At 43.6% G+C, this 26812-nt stretch overlaps 1 protein-coding gene across 5 annotated transcripts in view; it reads left to right on the forward strand.

The window, feature by feature from the left end:
- Positions 1-26260, forward strand: part of blacat1 (BLACAT1 overlapping LEMD1 locus) — a 30850-nt gene extending 4590 nt beyond the window's left edge. For 3 of the 5 annotated variants that reach the window (XM_085405583.1, XM_085405587.1, XM_085405585.1), the window contains one exon: positions 16975-26260. In XM_085405583.1, coding sequence (XP_085261709.1) covers positions 17006-17140 — 135 coding nt within the window. In that variant the 5' untranslated portion in view covers positions 16975-17005 and the 3' untranslated portion in view covers positions 17141-26260. Of the gene's footprint in view, positions 1-7216; positions 7377-12843; positions 12937-16974 lie in introns of those variants that run through there. The other 2 variants (XM_085405584.1, XM_085405586.1) reach the window with 2 other exon arrangements.
- The last annotated feature ends 552 nt before the right edge of the window (positions 26261-26812 follow it).

The following is a 26812-nucleotide window of genomic DNA, read 5'->3' on the forward strand; positions in this document are numbered from 1 at the left end:
TTCTTCCTGTTAAAAGGGAGTTTTTCCTTCCCACTGTCACCAAAGTGCTTGGTCACAGGGGCTCATATGATTCTTAGGTTTTTCTCTGTATGTATTATTGTAGGGTCTACCTTACAATATAAAGCACCTTGAGGCGACTGTTGTTGTGATTTGGAGCTGTATAAATAAAATTGAATTAAATTGAATTAAAAATAAACAACACGGCCACATATGCTAATTTGTCGCATCTTTCAATAGGAGCTTAGGTGGTTTCAGTCGACCAGAATGATTACTTTTATTTTGTTCTTGATTCTCTTTGGGATATAAATTCTTTGGACTGTTCACTGTGATGTCGTTCTGGGTCTGAAACCCAGAACGACAGCGAGTTACCCGCTCCCTCCGCTGCTTCATCTTCAGTTGTATAAACTCCAACATTATCACTCATACAGTGAGTGCTGCAGTGTATTTCCCTGGTTAACAAACTGGTACAAATGTGAGGCTAATGCTCCAGTTTGAGCTGTTTTTAGCTAAAACAGTTGTAGCTGTAGTGGTTTCATATTTGTATTTTGTACGCTGAAAAGTTTGCTCAGCAGAGGGTTGTCCTGTGCTTCCCATTTGGCTATTATTGTCTGAAAGCAGGCTAGCGGCAAAGAATTCAGACACTGGAAAGAACAGACTGGACAAAAACTGTTGAAGTAGTCAGAGGAACCCCAAAGGTTAGCCAGATTGTTTGAGCCAACTTTTTCTTAGCAAATATGTTCACACACAACACTATTAATGTTACCAGCCATGCAGTTCATTCACATAAACAGTCTTTTTTTTTTCAGCTCATTTGGTTTGAATGATGTTGACACAAAGGTGCAGTGGTTAGCACAAAACTTCCTTGTTCGAGACTGGAGGTGGAGTTTGCACGTTCTCTGGGTTCCTCCCACAGTCCATAGACATGCGTCTCAGGTTAACAGGTTGATATGGTCTCTCTCTAAGTGATAGACAGGTGACCTGTTTGGATGTTCACCCCATTATTACACAGATGCTTGTTAAAAATCTAACCTGCAGGAGTCCTGCTGCAGATATAAAGAGGAATGACTTAACCTTCTGAACTCTTTCATGGCATGCATTTTTAATTTCTCTTTGCTATTTGGGCTGATTGGGACCTGATGAATGTAAAAACAAAGTGTTACCAGACATTTTTTTTTAACCTGATTTTTGTTTCTGAGAAAAATGAGATCCACATATGAGGACATTCATTTTAAATGTTGATAGATCAGTGGCACTATAATGTCCTCTTAAGTAGATATCAGGCCCTTGTAGAGCAAAAATAGTATTTTGATCTAGATAACCCAAAATGTGATGTCCACATATGTGGACGCCAGGTCCTAGGAGGTTAAGAAAGCAAAAGTAGTTACGCTTACATACAGATTTAACTGGCTAATTTGTGGATTGTATAGCATCAACAGGATTGCACTGGTTTTCCCTTTGCCTTACTTACACCAGATAATTAATGGTTGCTGATTATTACACAAAATAGGACTCCACACACACACATGCAGTGATCACACCCGGCCAGCGATTTCAGCTGCGGTAATTAAAGAAGCGTTAGCAGTGAGTGAATAAAACATGCATCAATCCCTCTTCCCTTCATTCGAACCCCCTCCTCCATCTTTTTTTCACTGTCTGTTCCTTTCTGTTTCCCCCACCCTGATGTAATTCTCCGGCATCTTCCTTTCCTCCAGTTCATCTGCCCCCCCACCCACTATTATTGCGCTGCTTTCCTCATCTCCTTCCTTGTTCCTGCTCTTGCTCTTTTCTGCCCTCATTTCCTCCTTTATCATAGTCTCCCTCCTCTTACTCTTCGCCTCCTCCCATCAGACTCCAGCCTCTCCTCTGTAGCATTCCCCAGAGATGAACCAATGTGTGCAAGCTGTTGCAGCAGGAGCAGTACAGGTGTAGATAAAGCTATCGTGGTGGGGATGTGCTTGGAAACATGTCGTTTTTTGAACGCGCATACACACACACACACCTTGTAGGCACTGCAGGTGCTGCATCAAGATAAATGAGCCGTCATTAGCCAATCAGGTCAGCCGGTGGGAGGGCGATGGAATACCGAGAAACGAGATCAGCTAGTGGAGGTCAAGCCTCTGACAGGAGGGATGTGTGTATTTATGTGTGTGTGTGCGCTGCATGGTGAAAGTGAGAAGGAGGATTCCCTGATTAGATGTGAGCAAAGTTTTCTTCTCCTCCTGCTTTTTACTGCTCAAACTTCCCCTTCCTTCCTCTGTTACTGTCTCCCCCAACCCTCCCTCTCCCCACCAGCACTGCTCTGGGAAAGTTGAGCGTTGCTGAAGATTGTTGCACTGCAATTTGACGGCCTAATTGGTATCTGTGGCCGGTTGTTTATCTCTTCATGGTGACTCGGTGCAGTGAAGGAGACAGCGATTGAGGAGGAATTTAAAAGCGTTTCAAAAGTCTTGTTTGCACCTCTGAATTTCTGCTGGAGGGAGAAGCTGATGTCATATTGTGTCTTCAAGCTCCAGGGGAAAGCCTAACTAGTTAGAGAGAAAGTCAGACTCACATATATTTTCATTAGAGCACCGTGATCTATGAGCGTGCATGTGCATGTATATGTTTGCCCTCCTAACATTTACTCTGGGGCTAATACAAATGGATTTATGCATAACGTGCTCATTCTCACAGCTAATGTGCTGCTGGGATGGAGGAAGGTAAATGATAAACCCCATGGAAAAAACCCTCTAATCTCACTTATTCTCTCCCTCTCTCTATGAGTGTGTGTGTGTGTGTGTGTGTGTGTGTGTGTGTGTGTGTGTGTGTGTGTGTGTGTGTGTACGTACGTACATGTATAAAGGGCTTTCAGGATGGCCGCTAGCTTTCTTTGATCACTAATCCTTTCTCTGGCCTGACTTTCTGTCCCTCGTTCTTTTTTTCCTCTGCCCATCTCTCCGCTCTCCTCTCATCTCCTCTCCCGCGCTCGCCTTGCCATGTCTGCATTGTGAGCAGCTTACAGGCGGCTATCTAGGACAGGGTGCCCTCTCTCTGTCTGTTTCTGACTCAGGGTAGTTCTCCTTTTTCCCTTCACCGCTGCTTTACTATTCTCTGATTTCTCAAGCATTAAAGATGCACTCCTTTCTTTTCTTCTTAAAGCACAATACATTCTGTTTATTTAGAGTTTCTGGTCCACGGCATCATTCCTCCTGTGCTTGCTGGGTATGGTGCAATGCTTTTCCTAGCACACCTCTGAGCATAAAGTGCAGCGCAGAGCAGGTGTTTCAATGGAAAATCAAGTGCACCAAAAATGTGTGTGAGTGTTAATATGAAGCACATTTTGCTAGCTTAGTGTGAGTATTTTTATCTGTTTGGCTTATCCTACAAAGATCAGTGGAAATAAGGATCAAAATTATTTTAACCAATACAAACTGATGGAATAATATAAAAGTACAAGAAGATGAAGAAGAAAAATACAGGAAATGTTCAAATAATAACAGAAACACAGTGCACTGCAGGGTTAACAGCTACACAATTAGCCCTTAGAAGTATTATGAAATGAGAAAATTAGTGTTTTGCAGTTGTTGCCTGGGCTCTGGGAACTTTAGTAATATTATCACTATTGAAAGGTTAAAACGAGACATCCAAATACAGGCAAACAGGTTTGGTGCGTTCAAGATTAGCTTGCTACGTGCTACAAATATGAGCAAACACATTCGATGTCTGAGATCAATAGAAAGACTGCAAAAACGCCACTGTTGAGTATGGAGTAAAAATTGCATTTTCTCAGGTCAGGCCACACATCTTAATAATTTTTTGAACAAAACTACATATTTTAGTTACTCTGTTGTAAGCTAACGTCATAAGCTAATTTGCTAAGACCTTAAGTTTAGCATTTTTTGCTCTATAGAAAACTAAAGACAGGACTGGATTTTGTCCTGTTTCCTTTCAGGTCATTGCTCTAAGAAGAGATACCTTTTTGGATAAATGGTGAATTAAGGTTTTAACCAATATATATGAACTGTGAGTACTGAAAGGACAGTTTTAACACAGTTTTGGCCTGGCAAAATAAAAGCGCCCTCTTTCATTTCTCTCCATTCATTTTCCTTATCCTGAGATCACTGTGACCTTTCTGTCCTCTTTTTTTCTTGCGTTCTCTCTCACTCGCTGTCTTTCTCCTTGCTCTCAGTTTCAGGTAATCTGTCCAACCAGCTGAGGCGAGAAATCTCTTGACTGCAGCGCACACAAGCAGTCTCTCTCTGTCCCTGTTGCTCTCTCTGCCTCTTGCTCTCTCTCTCACAGTTCACAGCTCATCTAAAGCTCCTGCCAATGCTCACGGCATTATTATTCACCATGTTCATAACTTTACCGAGGAGCCCTGTGGTCGGCCAGACAGTTGTAGTGCTACCGAGACCTCGTAATCTCACTGCTCTCTGCGCGGGCCTTGTTAAGCCTTATTCTCCACTGGGAACCTGGAGGTTATAATTATCCTACCTTGAGCGGTCCGGGAGCATCTCGATTGCTCTCTGTAGTTCTGGTGTCGCTCCAAGAAAAAGGCAACAGAGACTTCTACAGAAGGCAAGTGATAGCACAGAAGCACCAGCACTGGGGACGCTAAGCTCTAAATTGTGCTGTTGGTGAGTGCTGTTTCGACACCATCTCTTACAAGAACAACAGGACACGTCCGACCACACTTAGCTTTGACAGTAGGCGTATTTTCTATTAATGTTTTGTTGCTCCATGGGTCATGCTAAATATGTACTCTCCACTTTCTGGGAATCGAGGAGTTGAACAAAGCAGCGTGAAAATTGTATAAATATACCGAAAAAACGTCTTCTTTCTTTTGTTTGATTTTCTTAAGCTCAGTTGTTCTCTTGGTCTCTCCAGTTGTTTTGGGGAGCTAACACGCTATCGCCTGAATAACAGTGTTTATTAGAACCACAAATTCATGTGTTGTAGTTCTGCAGATGGGATAACTCCCACGCACAGACACATGGAGACTTTCTCTGTTTACCATCAGCAGGTCCCACTCCTGGGAGAAACAAATTCCCTTCTTGAACACCAAAACAATGAGCACAGGAACAACACCAGTTTCCCCGGGTACGTCGCGTCTAGATAAGACCCTAATGTCGGTCAGCCTCTACCTCTAGCCACCTCTTCCATTTGAGAAGCCTGCTTTCTAGAATCATGGCAAACTGACAGACTGAAATCACTTGCAATTATCCTCAAAGTAATCTGGCATTACATTTTACCTTTTTAGTTTCAATAAAAATCACCGTATCCTTTTTTAGATAGGATAGTTGAGTCGGATGTCCCCAAATAGCTGTTAGCTATTTCCTTTTCATCACACTTTAAAACAAATGTTTAAAATGACTCAGGTATAAAACATTTTTTGGGCTAACCACCATGATGTACTGTTTGCAAAGTATTTTTGAAACTTGTCATTTCCCCAGACCTCTACAATGGTGGTGCAGTGCAAAGTTGACGTAGCGCGAAGGTAGCCGCAATAATGGAAAAGACGGCAGGTTGAAGTAAGCGATCCTTTACGTGCCAGAATATATAACCTGGTTAGTATGAAACGTTGGCGTGTTTTACTGTTTTTGGATCGTTTTTGATCTCTTGATTCAAACATAGACTTAAGGCATTTCCAATGTAGAAGTTCCTTAAACCTGCTTTCTTTCTTGTGTCCAACAAGATGGTTGAAAAGGAACTAAACCTGTTGTGTCGAAAACAGATCTTGAGCTGCCTTGCTCCATGACCTCAGTAAACACTTTCCTGAGTTTATTGTCTTGGTTGGTAGTTTCAAGTCTTACCAGGTTACCAAATGCATTATGGCAGCAATTCCCAAAGTCAAGAGTGCTGTGGCCCACTTAAAAGTCCCACGGGGCCCATCCGAGCTTCACTGTAATCAAAATACAAGAGAAAGTGATGTGTTTCCTTGAAGATTTTATTTTTAAAAACATTAATCGCTAATGCTACATAGTCATATTGCAAAGTGTCAAGGCCAGTCTGTGACCCACCTGCCACTGGGACACAAACTTCAATACAAAAGCAAAAAATTATTAGCTTTTATTCACTTTTTAATGAATAAATACATTTATATAAATTAGCGCTATTAGCATTAATCTCGTTAAAATGACGTTAACACCATAATCGCATTAACGCAGCAAATCTTGATTTATCGCGGCTCGCCCCGTGTGTGGGGCTGGACGTCACTAATGCGTTAACGAGCTAACCGCGCTAATGCGTTGATGCGGTACAGCCCCACGTACGGGGCGATCCGCGATAACTCGCTAACAGAGATTTGCCACGTTAATGCGATTATGGTGTTAACATCATTTTAACGAGATTAACGCTAACAGCACTAATATAAATATGTAAGTGAATTTCTGTTGTTACTGCGGCCCACGTGCAGTAGCTTCAAGGGCCACCAAGGGGCCCCGGCCCACACTCTGGGAATCGCTGCATCATGGTTCTCATTTTTTAAATCGTAGTCTCCTGTTTGTCAAAATGGACGATGAAGCAAGACACACTTTAGGCCTCATAGCTAGAAAAGTTACTACTGTATGAACATACAGTGTGTCAGTGAGTCCACCCTCGAACTGTCGGCATAGTTTGCAGAGGTTATTCCGTGTGACTTGTAAAAACAGATATTTTATGATTCTCAATTCAGAAGTGTAAACTTATCCTGTAGAAATGATGGATAGGTGGAGGAGCAGGTGAAGCAGTAGGATGGGTTTTGGTGTGTATCAGGAGGCAAAGATGTGTGTGTGGAGGGATTGAGGGTGAAACACAAAGCAGTGGCCTGTGGAGAAGAAAGAGAGCTCCTCTGTGTTTAGAAGTCAATAGGCTCTTTGTTCACTGATCCTGGGACACAGTTAGCCATGAGACACACTGACACTTCATACACACCATAATGTACCTGCGGACACACACATGCAATTTAAATACCTAAGCCCGAAAAGGCATTCCTCCATTTTCAAAGTAGCTGCTTTCCAGGTTTTAATCTGTCTACATACATATGCCACCCTTTATCGCTCAGCCCTCAGCTTTGGTGTCTTTATGTTGAAACTACAGAGAAAACCATTACCTTGACTTTTTCTTTCACTTATCTGGGAGGGGGGATGCGGGGAGGGGTCAGTGGGTTTTTCTTCTTTTTTTTAACGAAAACTGGACAGAGGACATTTTGTGTGAGAACAAGAGAAAGAGGGTTGGGAAACAGAGAAGGGGGCAGGGCTGCAGGTACAGGTAAAAGCTTTGTGCAGGTACCAGAACCGAATACGTGAATTCAGATGGAAAAGAGAGCAGGAGGCGCTCTGTATGTTGGAGTCAGTCACACAAAATGGCAGGAATTGGTTCTTCTGTGGCTTCACGGTGACCTGGAAAAGTGCATAATTGTAAGTATACATAAAAAATCTTCAGGTATTTCTCTAATTTTGTGTTATCTCTTGAGCTGTAAAAGAGGAACTCGTGACTTTCAGGAGCTATATTGTGTTTCTTCCTAGTTGTGCAACCGCGACTCATTTCGGGCAAATATTCAGAAACAAGAAGATGTTTCCTTTTAAATGAAGTCTCGCGCATTCAGTTTGGCATTGCATTTTTTCTGTTATAGCTATTTGGTTTTTATGAAAAGGGGATAAGGACATTGATCTAATTACACTTAACCTTAGATGGGTTGCCTGTGACCCGGTGAACCCCAAGAGGTTAATAATGTGTAAAACTTTCGATGAAACGAGTGCTGTGGAATTCAGGGTTTTTTTGGCCATTGCCGAGTAGAGCTTCTGGTTCTTGCACCAGTGAGAGCAGGTAAGGCGCTTGATGGGAAATGTTCTGGATGGGAGGTTTCTCGGTGGCTACTTATTTTCCATGAGAAGAAGTCAGCCACGTGTCAGCACGAATCACGCTCACACACAAGGTTCCTGCTTTGTATGTATGTGTGTATGTGTCCGAAGGCAGGCCCGATATAAATAATGGATAAAGGTCTAATAAGTTTTCTGTGTTATGTCTCTGGGCTGTTGACCATTGGGATCAGCATTACGATTCCGTCACTCAAACTGTGGCACAACACTCGGCTTATCTGTGTTTTACGCACACAAATGCACACACACGTCCACGCCAACACTCCCACACGTCTGCGTACGCGCTCGCAAACACTGATCGCCTTATCTCATTGTCCAAACAAGAAGATAACAAATAAACCACATTGTCTGTTTCCACAGAGGATCTCGATAAGACACAAATCAGCTTACGCACACAGACAAACGGACATACGCGTAAATATCTACAAACAGCGCACACAAGGAAGCGGTGCGAGTTTTCACAGGGAATGACGGTGGTAAAAAAAACGGATTAAAACAAGGATGGATGACTTTGACATTAATCCCACCTGTTTCAAACTCTTTCTGAGTGACCCTTTTGCTCCATTTTCAAGCCCTGATACCTTTATCTCTCATTTCTTCTTATCTTTCCGGCACGTCTTTGCAGCCCTCTGACTTTCCTATTCCCATGCCTGTTGATACAGCAGGCTGCTGAAAAAAGAGGGGATTCCCCTTCAGTCTGAAAAGTAGCTCTTTGTTCACCAAACAAGGTACCACATACTTTAGATGTGATTGAGGTTATTAGCTGAATGAGTATATACTATTCTGCTGATCGCAGTAGTAAATATCAGAGAAATAATCTGACACTGATCTTTTCCAAGCACTTTTTTTTTTGGCACATTAGCTACTTTTTCACATATACAAGACTACAGCTAACAGCAAGTTAGCATGGCTTAGCATAAAAAAACGTACATCACAAAAACTGATACCTCTGAAACTCTGAAGGGTTCCAAAGATTTAACGCAATCCTTTTTTGTCCTTTTATGTCAAGGCAGGTGTAAATAATTATTCTATTATGTATTCAGGTATCCTCATTCATTCGTATTCAGTGAGGCCCATCTCACAAGTACCTTCTTCTGCATCCCCTGACTGAACTGCAGCCAAGGCCTGGCTCAATAGATCGGCTTCAGCTGTATTTCTGCCATACAGCAGGTACCATAAAAACTGTGGGAACAGGCACTAGTTGGAAACAGCGCCATAAAAAATGGTTGCACACACTAAACGTCATGTATAGAGAAATTATGCAGTTGAGTTGGATAATCTGAAAGAATTCATAAAAAAATAACAGTCAACTTACCAAAGCTGCTCAAAGACAGACCGAGCTGTGAGCAGAACTGAAGGTGAGAGAGAGTTTCAGCTATAAAGGCTGTGCTCGTGACGCTTGTGCCACAGCTCGTGATGCTGGCGGTAGAGCAGGTCACATACCAGTTAGATCAGCGGCCCCCAACCTTTTTTGCGCCACAAGCCGATTTAATGTCAGACAATATTTTCGCTGTGTAACACGTTGTGTAACTTTATTAGCAGCGTCCGCCTGAAATGCGGCAACAACATTGAGAGTAACATCCTCCTCTCTGCCCCTTAATGCTCTCTGGTCACTATGGTAACGCGTAAATATTTCTTTCAAAATAAGACGCACAACTACAACACGGGAAAAGACCCAGGGAAACCGAGTTAACGATAAAAACCCTGAAAACCATAAATTTCACACCTGAGTCTCAAGTCTCGCGGCCTGGTACCAAACGACTCACGGACCAGTACCGGTCGCCCGGGGGTTGGGGACCGCTGAGTTAGATCAATTATCAGATGGTGGGACATCTGGTGGTTCGACCCCTGGCTGCTCCAATCTGCATGCCAATGTGTCCTTGAGCAAGATGATACTGAACCCCAAGTTGCTCTCACATCCAAGTGTTAATGTTACACAGAAAGCAGTTAGGCATAGAAAAAGGTTCTTGTATGAATGAATGAATGAGGTGGTTTGTTTGAAGTGCTGTAAGTGCTCAAGTAGAGTAGAAAAGCACTATATAAGAAGCAGTCTATTTACCATATAGGACGACTATTAAATCTGAATTTAAAACATTCGCCTGAATGTAGGGCTGCCACGATTAGTCGACTAGTCACGATTACGTCGACTATCGAAATCGTCGATGACTGATTTAATAGTCGACGCGTCGTTTGAAGCTTTGTAAGATCACAAAAAACGCAGGGATAAGTAGTAGGATTTAAGAGTGTAATAACGGACTGAAACAGAAGATGGCAGCACTGCACGTACAAGGATGCCAGCTGCCGTTAAACCCTGAAGAAGAAGAAGCTGTGTCCCAGAATTCATAGCGCAGCCCAGCTCAGTTTCCAACAATGGCGGCAGCTAGTAAGTTTTAATATTACTCTTATTATTCTTTCTGGGTCACAAAATAAACGTTTAGCATATTGTCAGGCTTGAATGTAGCTGTGTAAACCTCAAATATCTGCTCAGTTTATCAAGACACGACATATTTTCAAAAGCGCTCCGACGTTTTCGGAGACGTCTGTTACCCACTAGCTCGATAGCTAGCTGGGGGCTAGGCTCACTAGAGCCGTGAGAACACCGGACTCCCGGCAAATCGTTTTCAAACCCACCGCCGTCTTTCGCTACTCAGGTTAAACATGATATATAAGTCACTTAGATAACTTAAAAATGTTATTGTTTGGCTTTTTTTAGTATTTTATTTGTTCCTGAGTAAATCGGTTAGGCTGAGATTAAAGTTATAGTTTTTACACAGCTGAGTAAACGTCAAGTAGACAACTGATTATCAGAAGTGTGAGATGCTCGAGAATATACTCCGGTGTCCTGTTATATTTTAGATAGCAAGGAGTTTATTAAACTTCACCGAAACAATCTGCAAATTTCATTAAAATTTAATAAACTATCATCTTGTCTTTATTTTTAGTTAGCACCTTAAACACTTACAGCTGTAAGCTAATGATAGTTATATAAGAGCAGATGCTGCTGGTGCAATAAGCTGTACGTTTTACGTCCAATGGATGCACGATCTGATTAGTCGACTATTAAAATAATCGTTTGTGGCAGCCCTACCTGAATGAGATTGTGAGAAACAAAGAATAATAAAATTTTTGAAGATTAATAAATAAATTGCATTTTGTGGAAGACAACCATTTCAGCGCCTGGGACACCTCATGACATCCAAAAATACTAATATATGAAACCTTCTTACTAACCTTCTCATCATCTGCTGTAAGCCAGACCCTGACTTGTTCTCCCAGCATCTGGTATTGTTCCTGGTCAGCCTTTACAAGCAACACTAAATATCTCTGTTAACTTCAAAAGTTACTTCTAGTTAGAGCTGACTAAGCCAACGAACTATTTAGTTGTAGGGATACTTGGGCATATTACTGCCTTGTAATCAATAATTTACGAGTGAAACTTTTAGCAGAGCGTTAAATAATTCAAATTCATCGCCGATCTACTTTTTTCACTAACAAAAGCTTACGCTCTAACCCTTGTTTGTTTCCCACGACGGCTGGTTCATGCACAGTGCCATGCTGTACTTTATGTGCATATTTGTGGACGCACGTGGGCTATTTTTTTATGCTACCCTCCCTCTCCCTTGCTCTCTGTTAACGTTGACTCATCCATTTTCAGCCAGTTAATAATTCAGAGGGTCTGCAGGCTGTATTTTCATCTATCTCATCTCTACACTTGCCTGTGAAAGAACCTCTAGAAATTACGCATCGCCAAACAAGACGGTGACTCCGATGGCTGGCAGCGTGGCTGGAGATAGAGAGAGACGGCGAGCCGGATGAGTGGGAGAAGAAGAAGAAGCAAAAGGAAAACAGGGGAGAGTGAGTGGAGAAGGCCAGGAGTGGGGGATTGGAGGATACATGGGAGACAAGAAGGATACGCAGTGGAGATGGGTGTCTCAGCACTGCTGTAAATCCTCTGCAGGGCCTTGTAAGCTGTCAGACAAGCTGAGGGTGTTAAAGGCATGTAGTGAGAGAGCTGCACACACAGACACACACACACTGCGCGTGCATCATTGTGTGGAAAGAAAAGTTTACTCTTGCTACCAGCGTGATGGCTCGCTGCTGTGTTTTATGGCTTTCTATTCCTATGTGATTTTCTCTGGCATGTCACATAGGGTCTAAAGCCATTGGGTACAGAGTGGGAGATCTGCAGACAAGGATTAGATGGATATATGGGATGGCAGTAAAGGGATAAAAGAAGAGCTCATGGAGGTTTAATAGTATATAGTACACACAAATGCATGCGCGCACACACACACACACACTGCATATGGCCCGAGGCGTTTTTGTCTCTGCTCTCAGGCAGCCCAGAGCCCAGCTCAGCTAATTGCCCCCATATGAGACAGGTTGAATCAATCCTTAAACCACACACACACTCAAGCACACGCGTGAATGCAGACACTTCATGTTCCATCTGTGCTTGTGTTTTTGTCACCCACTCACTCCCTCTTGCACAGCGCACACACACACACACACGCACTCCCCAGCCAGGCCTGCTGGTGCTGCTGACTCAGGTTGGTATTTAATGAAGCTCTTAGTTTCACCTCGCGTCTCCTAATCTCAGAGCTCATTTGTGATTGGCTGCTCGAACACTGGCGAAAAATGTTAACGCTTGGAGTTTAGTGAGCCTTAAGACATGCGTGTGTATGTGTGTGTGTGCGTCTGTCTGTCCATCTGTTTGCGTGAGAGGGAGCCAGAGATGGAGACAGAGTTGCGCAGGGAGAGAGTAACTGAAGCGCAGACATGGAGAAATGTTGAAAAATATGAGAAGTGTAGCAGTAAAATGAGTTTTTCTCCTTGCTGAGTGACAGCGCTCAATAGACTGTGTGTGTGTGTGTGTGTGTGTGTGTGTGTGTGTGTGTGTGTGTGTGTGTGTGTGTGTGTGTGTGTGTGTGTGTAATGACCTACTGACTGAACCCCTGTAACTTTATCTACATGGAGTTTTTTCTTGCTTAATGGGCTGAACATGGTTTTCCGTTGGCGGTGTGTTGGCAGATCGTAGGGAGCTTTGGACCGTCTACCTGCAGGGAGCGTCTGTTACCAGATGGAGGCAATGTCCTAAGTATGTGTTAAACTGGTCTCTGGGCTACTGTTGCATGTGCTGCTGTTGGTCGCTCAGCCAGCCGTGGAGAAGAGCAAAGTCCTAACATTCAAAAAACTGAATGTCTGTCAAAAACCGCTGTCTGTGCTTTTCAAACTCTGGTTTTGATCTCATTCCTGATGAATTCCATGCACGAGAGCATGTTTGTGTAGACTGAAAATCTCTCTCTGTAGGCAAATACCTATGCAAATATACAGCAGCAGCATAAAACAAGTATAAGGCACTGCAAATATGTGGAGACAACCACATGCAGATATCTACACAGTCACACACGCTGCCTATTGTGATTTACTGAAATAACATCACTTGCACATCTGTACACCTTTACCATATAAGTGACGATAAATCTCAAAAGATTAAGAAGTTAATCAGTGTTTTTGCAGGTAAGATCATTTAGTTTTGGTCACACAGGAACTTCCATCAGTCGATTGGCTGTATCTCTTTCGTTTTGTAGAGTGAGTGTTCGCAGACTACAGCCAGTGCCGACCCCTAACCTCAACCCCTACCACTTGACAAGAAAAAAAGGCTCTTGTATGCTTAAAAAAAGAGGGTGATTTTTGTTAGTCTCTCGTCTTTCATCCATAATATCAGAGTCATGGCTGGTACACTGGACAAATTTACGACATTTATTTTTTTTGAACCAAGCTCGATTTTTGTTTGGATCCAAATAAACAGATCTGACCAGTCAGACCACTCGTAGCTTAAAATAAACCAGTCGTGAATATAAAATGATATGGAAATGGTTAAATATCTTTTAGATCAAATATTACCTTAGACACACAGCTGCTCCGGGTCAGTCAGCTCTCTGATATTATTTCGCTGCCTCCTCAGATGGGGTCCCAACTCTGCCAACAAGAGTTCAACCTGCCCCACTGATATCCTGAAATATGTATGAAAGTGCTCGTGATACAGCTTCATCTCCTGGATCAATCCATGAAACTCTCTCTGTTGCTGCTCCCTTGTCTCAAGAATGGGATGGGTTAGGAATCTGTTTCTTCCTCATCTTATTTGGAAACATTGGGACCATCTCATCATCTCTTGATGCCGTCTTAAATTTTTTTCTACGCTGCGTTTTTTGTTGTTGTTGTTGTTGTTGTTGTTTTTTAAAGACAGATTTTCCACACACAAACATTGATAAATACTACAGGTTTTAAATGTAACCTCAACAAAAATGTGACTACAAAAAATTAACACAAACATAAAGGATCACTTTGATATTCTACGGTCAACTCAAGGTGCTTTATATTGTAAGGTAAAGAACCTACAATAATACAAAGAAAACCCCAACAATAAGAAGACCCTCTATGAACAAGCACCTTGGCGACAGTGGGAAGGAAAAACTCCCATATAACAGGAAGTAACCAGGCATAGGGAGGGACGCCCATCTGCCACAACCAGTTGGGGTTGAGGGGAGGAAAACCGAGTCAGAACATACATATACGTTCCATAATAACTAATGATAAATACAGAGTAGTGTATAAAGACATAAATGGCACATTACAAACACTGAAAGTGTTAAAGTGTACATTATCTTGTGAAACCCTCATTTGAACGTTCGGGCCTAAAGCTTACACCAGCTGACACTCGCTAAGAGGCGGCGTGCACCCTCAACAAATCAGCAGTCCATCCGCAAAGATATGTGTCAGTTTGTATCAGGTGGTTTTGAAACAGATTCACCAACATCAGTGTTTATGAACCAACGCACCTGCTTATTGGGACATAGACTTGCTGTGTTTTAAAATACTCTAGGGTTGGGCACCTTGCCCTCACAGTAGCCTAGCTATTGCTGATTGATTTTTGGCAGCCTTAATGAAAAAAGATGAAGTTCTAGACTACCACCAGAAAAAAACACACCAAATGTAGTCAGCAAGAGCTGCCAAATAGATCAATAAACACATACATACAAAAAAATAACCCAATTTGAAAAAATAACCCAAGTTTCTATGCATAAAAGATACCTAGAAGAATGAAATGACAATAATTATCCCCGTGTTTATTACTGGCTTCGACGAAGGTGTAAAAAAATATAATATGATCAAAACTGTAAATTTTGGTTGAAATAACTAACCTGAACAGTGAGTCAGTGAAAACAACTTTAATGAACATGGTTCAGAAATTGTCAAGTACAGCTGCAGCAAATTTGATGCACCAGCCATAGTTACTGAGTAAGTGATGGCCTTTGGTGAATATGCAGTGCTTGACAGGAGTTTTGATCAGCTGTTCCTGGTCCCAGTTCAAGGACAGGGAGAACATCAACAACAATCTTCTACTTTTCTATTCCAGTGTGAATGCACACAGTATGAAAACAGTATTTCTGTGGGAGTTAAACAGTAAATACAGGCCAATGTAACACATGTTCTCCATGTGAGCGGGACCTTTCAAATGCCCATTCTTTGCCCTGATCTAAGTTATCATCAGTTATGAACCTGACACTAACCCTAATCCTTACTGTTTGCCATCATGTCATTTTTTAAAAAAAATGTTCTTCCAAGTGTTTGCTTGTCAGACTCATGACACTGACCAGCATCATCTTCCCAATGGTTTCTTTATTAATGGCAACACACCGTCTCCTCAAAACAGGAGACCAGACTGAGATCACCTTCCTTTTCCTTCAGTTGTATGAGGGTAATGAGTTGCCAGGGTTTTTTTTAAACTTACTGATATAGTGGATGCCAACTGAATGTTGCGTTCTCTCCACTGAAAGCCTGTCCAAGGTTCACACTTGTTTTACATTCACTCATTAGCTCAGTCCTGACTCCAGTGTCTTAGAGAGAAGCAGAAAAGCACTCTTTCTATATCCCCTCATTGCCAAGACTTCAGAGAACAATTAAAAGAACACAAACATGTGTAGGGTTAGTGTCAGACATCACTGGTGACGCCCTGGACCACACACGGCCTGATTTAGAAGTGGAAAAATACTTTTGGGACTAGCATCTTATTCTGCTCAGTAATGTGGTAGCTGTAGCGACTTCTATTTAAAATTAACTGTACGTTAATGTTGGTAAGTATTTTCACTGTAGAGATTTCATGTATTGAAATAGAAAGATTGTCAGTGATGAACCTGTATGCCATCATATCAATATTTTATAGGAGCACCTAATTTTATACATTTAAAAAAATGTTCTTCCAAAAGTTAACAGGCAGAGAACAAAGAACTGTAAAACTCATGTTTTTTAATTGGAGATAAAGTATCTGAATTTCGGGAATGGGACCATGCCTCCAAACACGCTCCTTCCGGTTCCCATCTATATATGTTCCCCAGTTCAGAATCAGAATCAGAATACTTTATTAATCCCGAAGGAAATTAGGCTTCTACAAGCTGTTCCTTCTCATTTACGTGTCCCACCCTCCCTCCACCTTTCAGTTCTTTAACTTCTTCACTTCTATTTAGTACATTGGGATCTGCCGGGTCTGGGAGCCACCGCCAGCCCCCTTCGAGGCCTTCCCCAAACCGCAGCTCAATTCACGTCCAAGCCATTCACCTTTATCTACTAAAATGCTGTCAAACCTAAAATGAGGATGTGGGCCCAGCGAGTGAAAATGCTTTTTGATTAGGGTCAGGTTCAAAGATAGAGTTGGGATTGTTTCCGATGATAACTTTGACCTCTGAGGGTTAAGAGCTTACAGGTCTGTGCAGAGCCTTTAGATTCATGTTGATTACAGTGAAATTTAATTTAGTTGGGGAGGCTCTCCCCATTTGTGTTCCAAGCATAAAAAGGATGCTAATCACTGAAGCATTTATTGTTTTAGATGGTACCTCTGCTTAAAGAGTCCACTGCACATAAAGAAATGGCCACTAGCTTAATCTTTGCTAAGTTCCATCCAGAAAACTGGCTTTGCCTGAAACGTGCATGAAAGGGAAGCTTCTTCTTCTATTGCAGATATCCATGTTTGTTCCAAGCAAAAGTCCTTATCATGAGCACTAGATGAAAGAGGACTGTTTTAATGCTTTACCTATTCTTCTCTCTCTCCCCCTCTTCCCTCTGTGTCCATTCACAGGTTCACGTAGATGCGGTGCATCAGATAGGACATGCCCTTCACCTGCGCCTGCTTCTGTGGCCTTAATGGCTTCTGCCGCAGACGGAGGAAGAAGAAAAGTGATCAAGTGGAGGATGAGGAGTGTGAAGAGGTAGAGCAATGGAGGGATCAGGAGACACAGGTGTGACAGCATTGCTGTCAGCCCAGCTGTCTTCGCCTTTTCTGTGGGATTTATCCCTAATGGACCGAAATGTGTGGCCTGGGTTATCACTGCTCAGGACAGCCTCCACTGTCTGGTATGCTGCCTGGCGACATTATAACAGAGATGGTAAAGGGGGTTCAACGAGCACAGGCTTTTATTTAAAGTTAAAAAAAGAAAAGAAAGAAAAGGTGGTTTCGAATCAGGTACTGTATTTTTCCCAGAGTATCGGTGACTAACACTTCTTCTTTTGTACTTTTTAACCTGGCTAAACTCAACAAGCACAAGGCTGTCTTGAGCCACGCTCTTCAAGTTGAAAATAAAAGCCTGCGAACTCCTCACTCATGCCCATTACACATCCCTGCAGCACTCTCATTTCTCCCTTGGCAGCTGACTGAGAACTTTGCTTTTGCTGATGTGATTCCAAAAAAAGAGAAAAAAATCGTATCTGTTTGATTAATTTCTTGCCATAGCTGGCGTTCCTCACAAGGTGCGAAGAGGCGATGGACTCTAGAAATCCATTATTTTTCTGAGTCGCACTCCTCACCGCTCCTCCGCGGGGGCTGAATTAGAGCCAAAGCTCGACTGAGCTCTGCACCTCCTCACCTACCTGCTTATGTCAGATCAACTTAGTGAAAACTTCAGCTGAGTGAGAAAGTGTGCAGTAATTTCCAGAGTCACCCATGGAGGGCCGGAGCCCATCTCGGCTTTTCACGCTGCGCTGGGCTCCATCTAAAGCCAAGCAGCTGTCCAATCAGCAGCTTAGCTGGAGTGTGAAGATAGGAGTCAGGGGTCAGAGTGAGCAGCGGAGTTTGGGAGAAGTCCTTCCGCTTACGGCGTAGCATCTCTGTCTCATTAACAGGCAGACGAGTAATTACAAACACACGCACACATGGATGCAGACCCATCAATTAATGTCCCCCATTGGGAGAGGAGTGTCTGTCCATAAATGCCGTTGCGGTGCTCTTCCAGCTGTCACCTGTTTGAGTGTAGGACTCTGCGAGTGTTGTGTGTGTGTCTGTGCTTCTTCTTGGCTGCAACAATAGCTTTTCAAAGCTGAAACAAGTGGTTAAGATATCTGTTCAGCCACTACAGTACAGCCTTTCCAGAATGCACATGGAGACACAAAGACAAAAGACACACACACACACAGGTCTCATTAGCATGTGTGATTATGCATGGCACGTCCAGTCAGGCAGTGGAGATGTAATTAACCTTTTCCAGCAGGAAACAGATGCCTGGATGTCACACACAAACACACATGCTATGGCACACATACACACACACTGACACACACAAACGTCTGCTGTCAGGGAAACAAAGCCAACGTCATGGTGTCACGGAAACAAAGCCCCAAAAGCGCCGCCTGGCACTCTGTGATAATCCCCTCACGCATATTTACATTCAGGGCTTAGAATACGCCTCAGTGCCGCCGTCTCCACCCCCTGCTGCACGCTGTTTCGCCCCCCTCCCCAACTTCTTCGCTGCCATCCTCTCTCCCCTCTCCGATCTACCTTCGGGCCTTCCACCTCATTCGCCCGAAGTCCTCCTGCTATCTCTCCCTCTGCTCCATCTTTCACTCGTCGTGTCCCGAAACTCTCTCCTTGCTCGGATTCATCTGTTTATTATCGGTGGATAGTACATGGCCTTGCATGGCAGCTCCCATAGATTAGCCCCCACCCGTCTCTCTTTCTCTGTCTGCGAATATCAGGGATTCCTTCAGGCGGGCAAAAAGCTGCTTTACGACAGATTAATGAACGGCCCTGATTGTGTCTGTTGGTGTGTGTCTACGCCTGCATGGAATAGATTGTCTGTTTACTCATTCTCCTGCTACAAGCGGCGAAATGAGACAAAGCTAAAGCCATTTCACAGTGTAGAGCACCTATTATGATTCACTGTGTTACGACGCAGCCCTAATGAGAAAGAGAGAGAATGAGAGGAGGGACGATAGCGGAGGAAGAGAGAGAAAGACGGTAATGAGAGCACGAGCTGGATGCGTGTGTGTGTGGAGGGGGGGCTAATGCTAGACAGAGCAGTCATGCTAATTGGCTACAGTGGATAACTTTCTGAGGTGGGGCATGAGAGTGTGTGCGTGTGGGGGGGAGGCAGCGAAAAGAACAGCCTGATCTGTCGGCGTTGCACTCGTTTAACTCCCTCCATTTCACCTCTTTAATGAGAGGAATATTCGCTCCAGTAATGGAGAAAGACTTTAAATTGGTAACGATTTGTTGCTCACACACACACACGCATGCACAGAGGTGGTACGATGTGGTGGTGGGGCAAGTGAGGATGGGGTGGGGGTAGGGCTGGAGGGTGAATTGGCACTGGCAACGGTGTGTGTGTGTGTGCGAGCATGTTCTCCCTCAAGCACCACAACCCCTTTATGGATCATGGCAATTTTCGGGGATTGTAACTCAAGGACAAACAGCTAAAAATAGAGGGGTGGTGCATGACTCCTGCGAGAGCGGCGAGGGGGAGGGCGGGTTGTGGGAGGTGGTGAGCGCGCGGGGACGGCGAAAACGAGTCCTGTCGCATTAGATTTGGGTCAGAAACGAGGGAAGAGCCGGCGAAGCGGAGAGTGTTACAGACGGCTGGAAGATTCATCACTTGCTGCTCCCTGTACGTCTCACGCGTCTCCTTCAACACCTTGCTGCCCCTCCTCTCTGCTCCAACACATCATGCACACACCTGCAGGAGATGGAGAGGGGAGGGCGCCGGGAACAAGGACGCCCAGAGAAAGGGTGAGAAATTGGTGAGAAAAGACGGTAAACCACCGGAAAGACAAAGATGTAATATCAGGGCAGAAAAGGCAAATTTGAAATGTGGCAAAAAAAAGAGAGTGAACTTCAGTTAGGTTAGATATAATATTAATATATGTCATCCGATTCAAAGGCCCTTTGCTGCATAATGAGGTCATACATAAATTCAAATGGTGGATGATACTAGTAGGGAATGAACTCTAATGAAAGGGACTTACTTCTGAATTGCATCAGAAGCTCTGTTCCCCCAGCTTAAAGGAGAAGCTTCACACAGTAGGCTTATTTGCTCCTGTGTCAAAATGGCTAATCTTCTGTCTGGACGTTTAATTGTTAGAAAAAGAAAAGGGCAGACTGAAGTCTTTACACGAAAGTGTCATTTCCCAAATGTCGGACTTCTGCTTTATTCTGAAGGGGAGCGAGTTAATCTCTACCTAACCCCATGTAACCCAACGATAGTTCCCTGTGAATTTAAAATGAGACTTCTGAACCACATTATTTAAGTTCCATTTGAAAACACGAATCACCAAAAATCGATCGCCCCAAAGATATTTTCATTGTTGGGCATTTGGATACAACCCAAGATTTGTCTTAGTTGGTTTGCGACTACTTACAAATCATGAGTAGGTGCAGTGTCACGTATATACTGTATATATATATATTGCAGATATAGTCCAAACATATGTGTCCGCATTTCCAGCAGCTTAAGGAAATGACATGATGTTGCAGATGTTACAGGGGTTTGTGGTGGGGTTAGCTGTACAGCATGATTATTATAGCAGGGTTAGCAAACTCAACCACAGACTTTATATAAAAGATGGATATCACCAATTTGACTCTGTATTTGAAACCTCAGATTAAATTATTCATAGAGACCAAAACATTCTTTTCACTATCCCAGGCTGTAAATGTGCTAATTTCATGGCAAAAATTGGCCATGAAAATATGTCTGTAGTTACTGACTTACCCTCAAGTGGCCAATATAGGAACTGCAATTTCTGCACCACAGGTTGACCGTTGTAGTAGAAGTTCTTATTCTGGTTCAGACAAGTCATGATCAACACGAGCTGATGGATCAAATCTATTTGCAAGTGATGTATAAATCAAAGAAGACCTTTGTAGACCCCAGACAAATGACAGTATTGCTGGCACTAACATAAAGTTGTGTGGTATTCAGGGAAAACCAGTGAAGCTAGCTCGCATGGTTGCACCACAGTTGCAAGCTGTTCAGTCAGATGGGTGTTCTAGTAGCCTGGTATTGTAGATGAATGCATTATACCTGCAATATGCCACAATTTGATTCTGGCCACCAGCCTATGTGTCACTGTCAAATAAAAGGCAAAATTCCAAAAGAATAATCTCAATAAAAAATTACGCAGTAAGCGTGCACATACACTTAGGTGGCAGACCCGATCTCTCTGTGCAAACATCCCCACATGCAGATAGACACACACATCACACACGCACATATACCCTACCATTCATCACACTGTTGTCCCACCATTGCTTCTGCTTCTCTCACCCACATCTGTTGTGTTGTTCCTAATGAAGAGAAAAGTGATGGTCCCACTAAGGCTAATTAGGAGAAATGAGATGCGCAGTGATGATAGACTGGTGATAGTCAAGAGGGAAGTGCTAACGCCGGCCGATTAGAGCTCCCACCGGCTCTGGAGTATCAGAGGAGTGGAGCGGGAAAAATGGGGGATAAAAACAAGCAGTGGAAGGAGAAGGAGGGAGAGATATATAGCGTAATTGAGACTGTAATGGGTTTTGTCAGGAGCACCTGTCAGGGTCAAGTTAAAATGGCTTCGGTGAGAGAGGAAGAGAGGGATGAGAGGATGGGAGAGTGGAGAAGGGGCCAATTGGAGTCAGGATCCTGGTGAGGAGAGGCCCTCGTCCATGCCAACCTCACCTGATTGCCAATTTGTGCCAGTCTTCAGGCATCAAACACAATATGAGCCACAGTGAGACACACAAACACCTCTGATTGGAGAGTGGTAACCAGCTAAAAGCACCCATGCACACTCAATCACACAGACGGGCGCAAACTCACACTGACAGCCCACCTACGCCTGTTGATTGGGCACATCTAGCCCCTTAACAAGGTGTCCACGGTGCAGACCCAGGCGTGTGATTGAAAGATAAAACTGTCGCCATTAAATATCTAATTCTCCCCCACGTCTCCATGAAAATAAGGCGCGGTGCTGATTAGATTGCAGCCTGCTGTGCCAACCTCAGGTCTGCGCCTTGGTCATTACCAGCCCCCCCAACTCCACCAGGCCCAACCAGTCCTTGAGTTGCCAACCACACATGTGCTCCTCGTGATAGAAGAGCAATTCTGACACCCTCGAGAGCTGAGGTCGATGCCTGAGGAGTTATGAAATTAAGTTGAGTAAAAATGTATTTATAAATCACTACTAAAGCTGAACCTGGCAATTTAGCATGCTGCCAGACCCAAATGGCTGCACTGCATAACTGAAAATGTAAGACTTTACAGAAAAATTCTGTTAGGGTGGCGTCAGTGACTGCCTGACTCATGGGCCAGGGTAGTGGAGGTGCTGTAGAGGACGAGATCCATCATCCTGGGGATAAAGTCCTCGCTGCTGCTGTTTATGGATTTGCTTTTTCAATTTTTTTTTCAACATTTTTTGTACTAGCAAACATTTTGACGCTGCATGCCACATTTGAAGTGAAAGGTGGAGACTATGCCTGGTGCCTCAGTCAGATATATCGCCTCTCAGTGACATCATACAGAGCCAAGAGCAGAAAAACCTGTCTCAAACCTAGTGCTCAGAGAAGTGTGAATCTTGACCTTTGGCTGTCTGCATTTAAAACGTCTAAGAACAGAAAATAAGTGAAACGTAGTCTTCTTTAAGAGTCTGAGGTGACAACCTGTTTGTTATTAGATAGAATGTAACCTTCCACCAGGTTCCTGAAACTCCTGAGTGGCTTATTAATAGATGTGCTGCGCTGTTTTTAAAATGTAGTATTTGCAAATATACTTGTTTTTTCAAATCCTCAAATTAGAAATTCATTCATTTCCCAGCAGTGTTATAGTTTGTTCACAGTTGCTGAAAAATTTCCATAAATATTCAGTGATGGTTTGGAGAAAATGTTGTGTTGGGTAAATTAACACCACAAAGAATCGTCCAAAAATCACAACAAAGAATTTTTTTTTTAAATCATGAAAACAGAAATATGGCTTTCACCACACAGAGATGTTAACATTTGTGAATACTATTTACAGATAATAGATGTGAATTTGAGCTTAGGAAGAAGTGGAGGAAGCCATGCAAGATAGCGGACCCTGCGTCGCGGGATATAAACCGCTAGGAAGAAGAAGATGTGAATTTGAGCTAAAGGGTAATTGACAAAAGGCAGAGTAAAGAAAAGAAGCAGAAAATGATAAGGCCTACAATTCCCATCATGCAACTCAAGAGAAATAGCAGATAAAAGTCCCTAAAGAGCCCCAGTAAATATAGCTGAGTTCATACATTGAGAGATGTGATAAGTAATTACGAAAAAGAAAATATGTATAATTAAAGAAATGCGGGGTGGGTAAAATGCGAGGGCTTTGACTCCTGACATTAGAGTTTCTGGCTACGGCCCTGGTGCTCATCTACACAAACTCCATAATTGTCCTTTTGTGCTGCATGATTTGCCTTAAACATAAACCAACAGCCCGATTTTTTTGTACTAACTTTTTTAGTTTGTTGATTGTAAGCTGGAGTAAAATCCTCAAGGTCCGCTTGCTATATTTTGCAAGTACAAATACAGCATCAAAGCGTCAGGAAAATGAACTCTTTGGACTCTTCTCCCTTGTGTATCTCCTCAGCCTTCACCGCTAACTGGAGAAATGAAAAAATATCTTCAAGCAGAGGCTTTCGGTGTATTTACTCTTCCTCACAAATTAGCAAGATACTCCGCCACTTCAGTTGCCTTATTTTTCGACCGGGTGGGGGTGGCGGGAGGCTCCGTTTATTGGAACATTTGCTGCTAACGCTGGAGATGTGAGATTATTTTGTATACTTCACTGCACCAGGAGCTTCACTGGGGAGCTCACTTTGCAGAATATAACCTGGTTCACTGGCACAATTTAGGCTTCGGAGCAGTTTAGCTTAATGGTCTTTAAGTGTCAGAATTTAGTAAGGGTAATGAGAAATTTTCTTTAAAGAGCAGCCTCAGCAGCAGCCCTGCCAACAAAATATCAAATTGATGTCTATTTGAGATGCTGGAAACACCCCAGGGCCTTCAGTTTTAGTGGGCTGAAGGTTAAAGGAGATGCACAGCGAGATGGTCGCTTTTTCCCACCATCACTTTTAACGGACTCTTCCATAAGTCTCCACAACTGATTCAGTCGCTTCAGGCTGTCTGCTGTCTTACACGTTCCATTTTCCACACATCCCCTGTTTTATACTTTTGTGTTATTGAGCTGTGTTTTCAAGCGTACAGAGGAAAACTTTTCTAATTGGCAGGCGGAGGAGGTGGGGGGGCTGTAAATAAGGTCAGGCATCCCACATATCTGATGCCAAATCACCATCATCAATGGGAGATAAATCAATCCCTCGCTGCTTTTTCCTCTTCATCCCGCCCCGCCTCCCATTCTCTCTCAAACTCCCTCTCTCCTTCGCGCACATAAGCACTCCCACCGAGGCCGATCGATACCGGAGCGGGTATTGAGCAGTGGCTGTGGTCCAAATGAGAGTTTGATTTCTCGTGGGGGGTGTTAGCCCCTGTAACCATGGTGTTGAGTCCCCATCGGGGACCTCTTCGCCAAACGCTCGTTGATGAAGTGCGTGTGAGAGCAGCGAGCGTGCGCTTTAAACACCTTTTGATTTAGCTGCGCTCGAGAACAATACTTTTCATTAGCGGCTGATAGCATTCATTAAGAGCAATTCAGCATGGCCGCTAATGAGCTGATCTGCTCTTGAACACTTCATCCTCCTTGAAAAACAATCAAGCGCGAGAGAAACTTGCCCTGACTGGAAAACCAGAGTTCATCACAGCTCCAAATCAGTGACGAATAGCCGGTTGATTCTTTGCTTGGGAAGCTCTAGCTTTGAGCTCCTGACTGCAAATCCACCCGTTGGAGCCTATTCATTTACTAATCTGGCGATACAGTTTGTCTAAACTGACACAAAGCCTGTGCCTTCAGTCCAGTACGCGGCCAGAGCAATCGCAGAATCCGTCCGTCAGCCGCTTCTTTGCCCGCGGGAGCCTCAGTTGTCTTTGACAGGAATTCGTTTGTAGCACCTTACAAATTCTTTCACCCCCGTCAGATTTCTCTGCCCTCTGTCTCCTAACAACACGTGGAGCAGCCTGTTTGTCTGAGGGTGAGCAATGCTATCTGCTTCTTTCTTATATTATTCATATCCCAGTGCCTTTGCAGCGGAAAAACAAGCAAGGCAGAGAGAGGAGAGAAAAGATGGGGAAGGGACCTTTGACAGAGCAGCTCTGATGAAGAGCGCGACATAGTGAGATACATAAACATGAGGTCAGAGAGTGCTGCGGCGAGAGACGGAGGAGGGAGGAAAAAAGCCGAGAGAACGAACGAGTACAAGGGAAAAGCAGCTGAGAGGCAGCGCACAGCTTCAGAAAGGTTGTCCGTCATTGACGGAAATCCACCAATCAATGCTTTGGCACAACACACACATTAACCTGTGATGAAGGGTGTGTGTGTGTGTGTGATGGAGGAGAGAGTGTGCTACTGGTTTGAAATGCAGAACACGTCAAGAGTCCTAGGGAGCTCCTTTTGCAGCAAAGCCTCATTAAAGAGACACTTGCCTTAAAGCAAGGATATACTGCCAGACCACACACACACACACACACACGCAGGCAGACTCACTCAGGCTAACAGAAAGGGACACACACGCAGGAGCAGCTCCGGACAAAATCGAACCCGAGTGCAGAGATAAATGTAGACGGGTAAATGCGGCGCTCTAATCCCTTTCCCCATTTCCTCTCCTTGTTCTCCATTTGAATAAAGTTTCATTTAACACCCCCCACCCCCCACCCAACAATCTCACACTAATATTATATTCATGTATATTTGATTGTGTCAACTCTGTGGAGAATGGCTACGCTGTATCTTGTGTGCCTTTTTAAAAATGCATCGATGAATAAATAATGTCTGTATTCGCTGATTGAAAAAGCCATATTGCCAGGAAGCCATGATGAAATGATAATGTAATATCTGTCCCTGTGCCGAATAAAGTCAAGCCATCCCTGCACCCCCTCTTTTTTTCTTAATTCTCTCAGTAAATGAAACCTGACGCTCTGCAACTGCACCTTACACTGCCTGATGACATTCTGCTGTATGGTTTGCACTGCTGCACTAAGTGTGTTTTAATAAAGACGAAGCTTCTTTCTGTACGTCTGAATGCTGTGTGCTTGTTTCCAGATATTAATAAAGAGAAGCCTGCCATTTGCAGTCCACCCCACCCCCACCCCTCTGAGCGTCTCCCCCTGCTAATTGACAGTGATAGCAGAGACTCGTCTCCTGGGCTGATGTTGGGAGCCTAATAAAGATGCATTACCCACCTCCCATCTTCACATCCTCCCCCACCTCCTCCTCCTCCTGCTATCCCCACGCAAGCTGATTAAACTGATAAACTGTGCCAAAAAAGAGCCAGAGATGGGGATGTAAATAATGAAACAGCAGCGAGTAAAAGGAAGAGTCAGTAGGGGAGGTGAGAGCAGAGACGAGCCAGAGAGAGCAACCCCATTAGGAGCAGCTCCATGTCTAATGAATAAAATGCAAAGTTTGATATTGCCTGCTTAATTTCACAAATTCTTAATTGGTATGACATTTTAAGTTAAAGGCTCTGGCCTCTCAGCGACCTCTGAGGTGTCAGACTGTAAATAAACCACACACACGCACAAACTCTCTCACGTAAACTCGACA

The sequence above is a fragment of the Rhamphochromis longiceps genome, linkage group LG5 (genome assembly GCF_057381845.1).
Source record: "Rhamphochromis longiceps isolate RC_006_pf linkage group LG5, R_longiceps_female_GT1.1, whole genome shotgun sequence".
NCBI lineage: Eukaryota > Metazoa > Chordata > Actinopteri > Cichliformes > Cichlidae > Rhamphochromis > Rhamphochromis longiceps.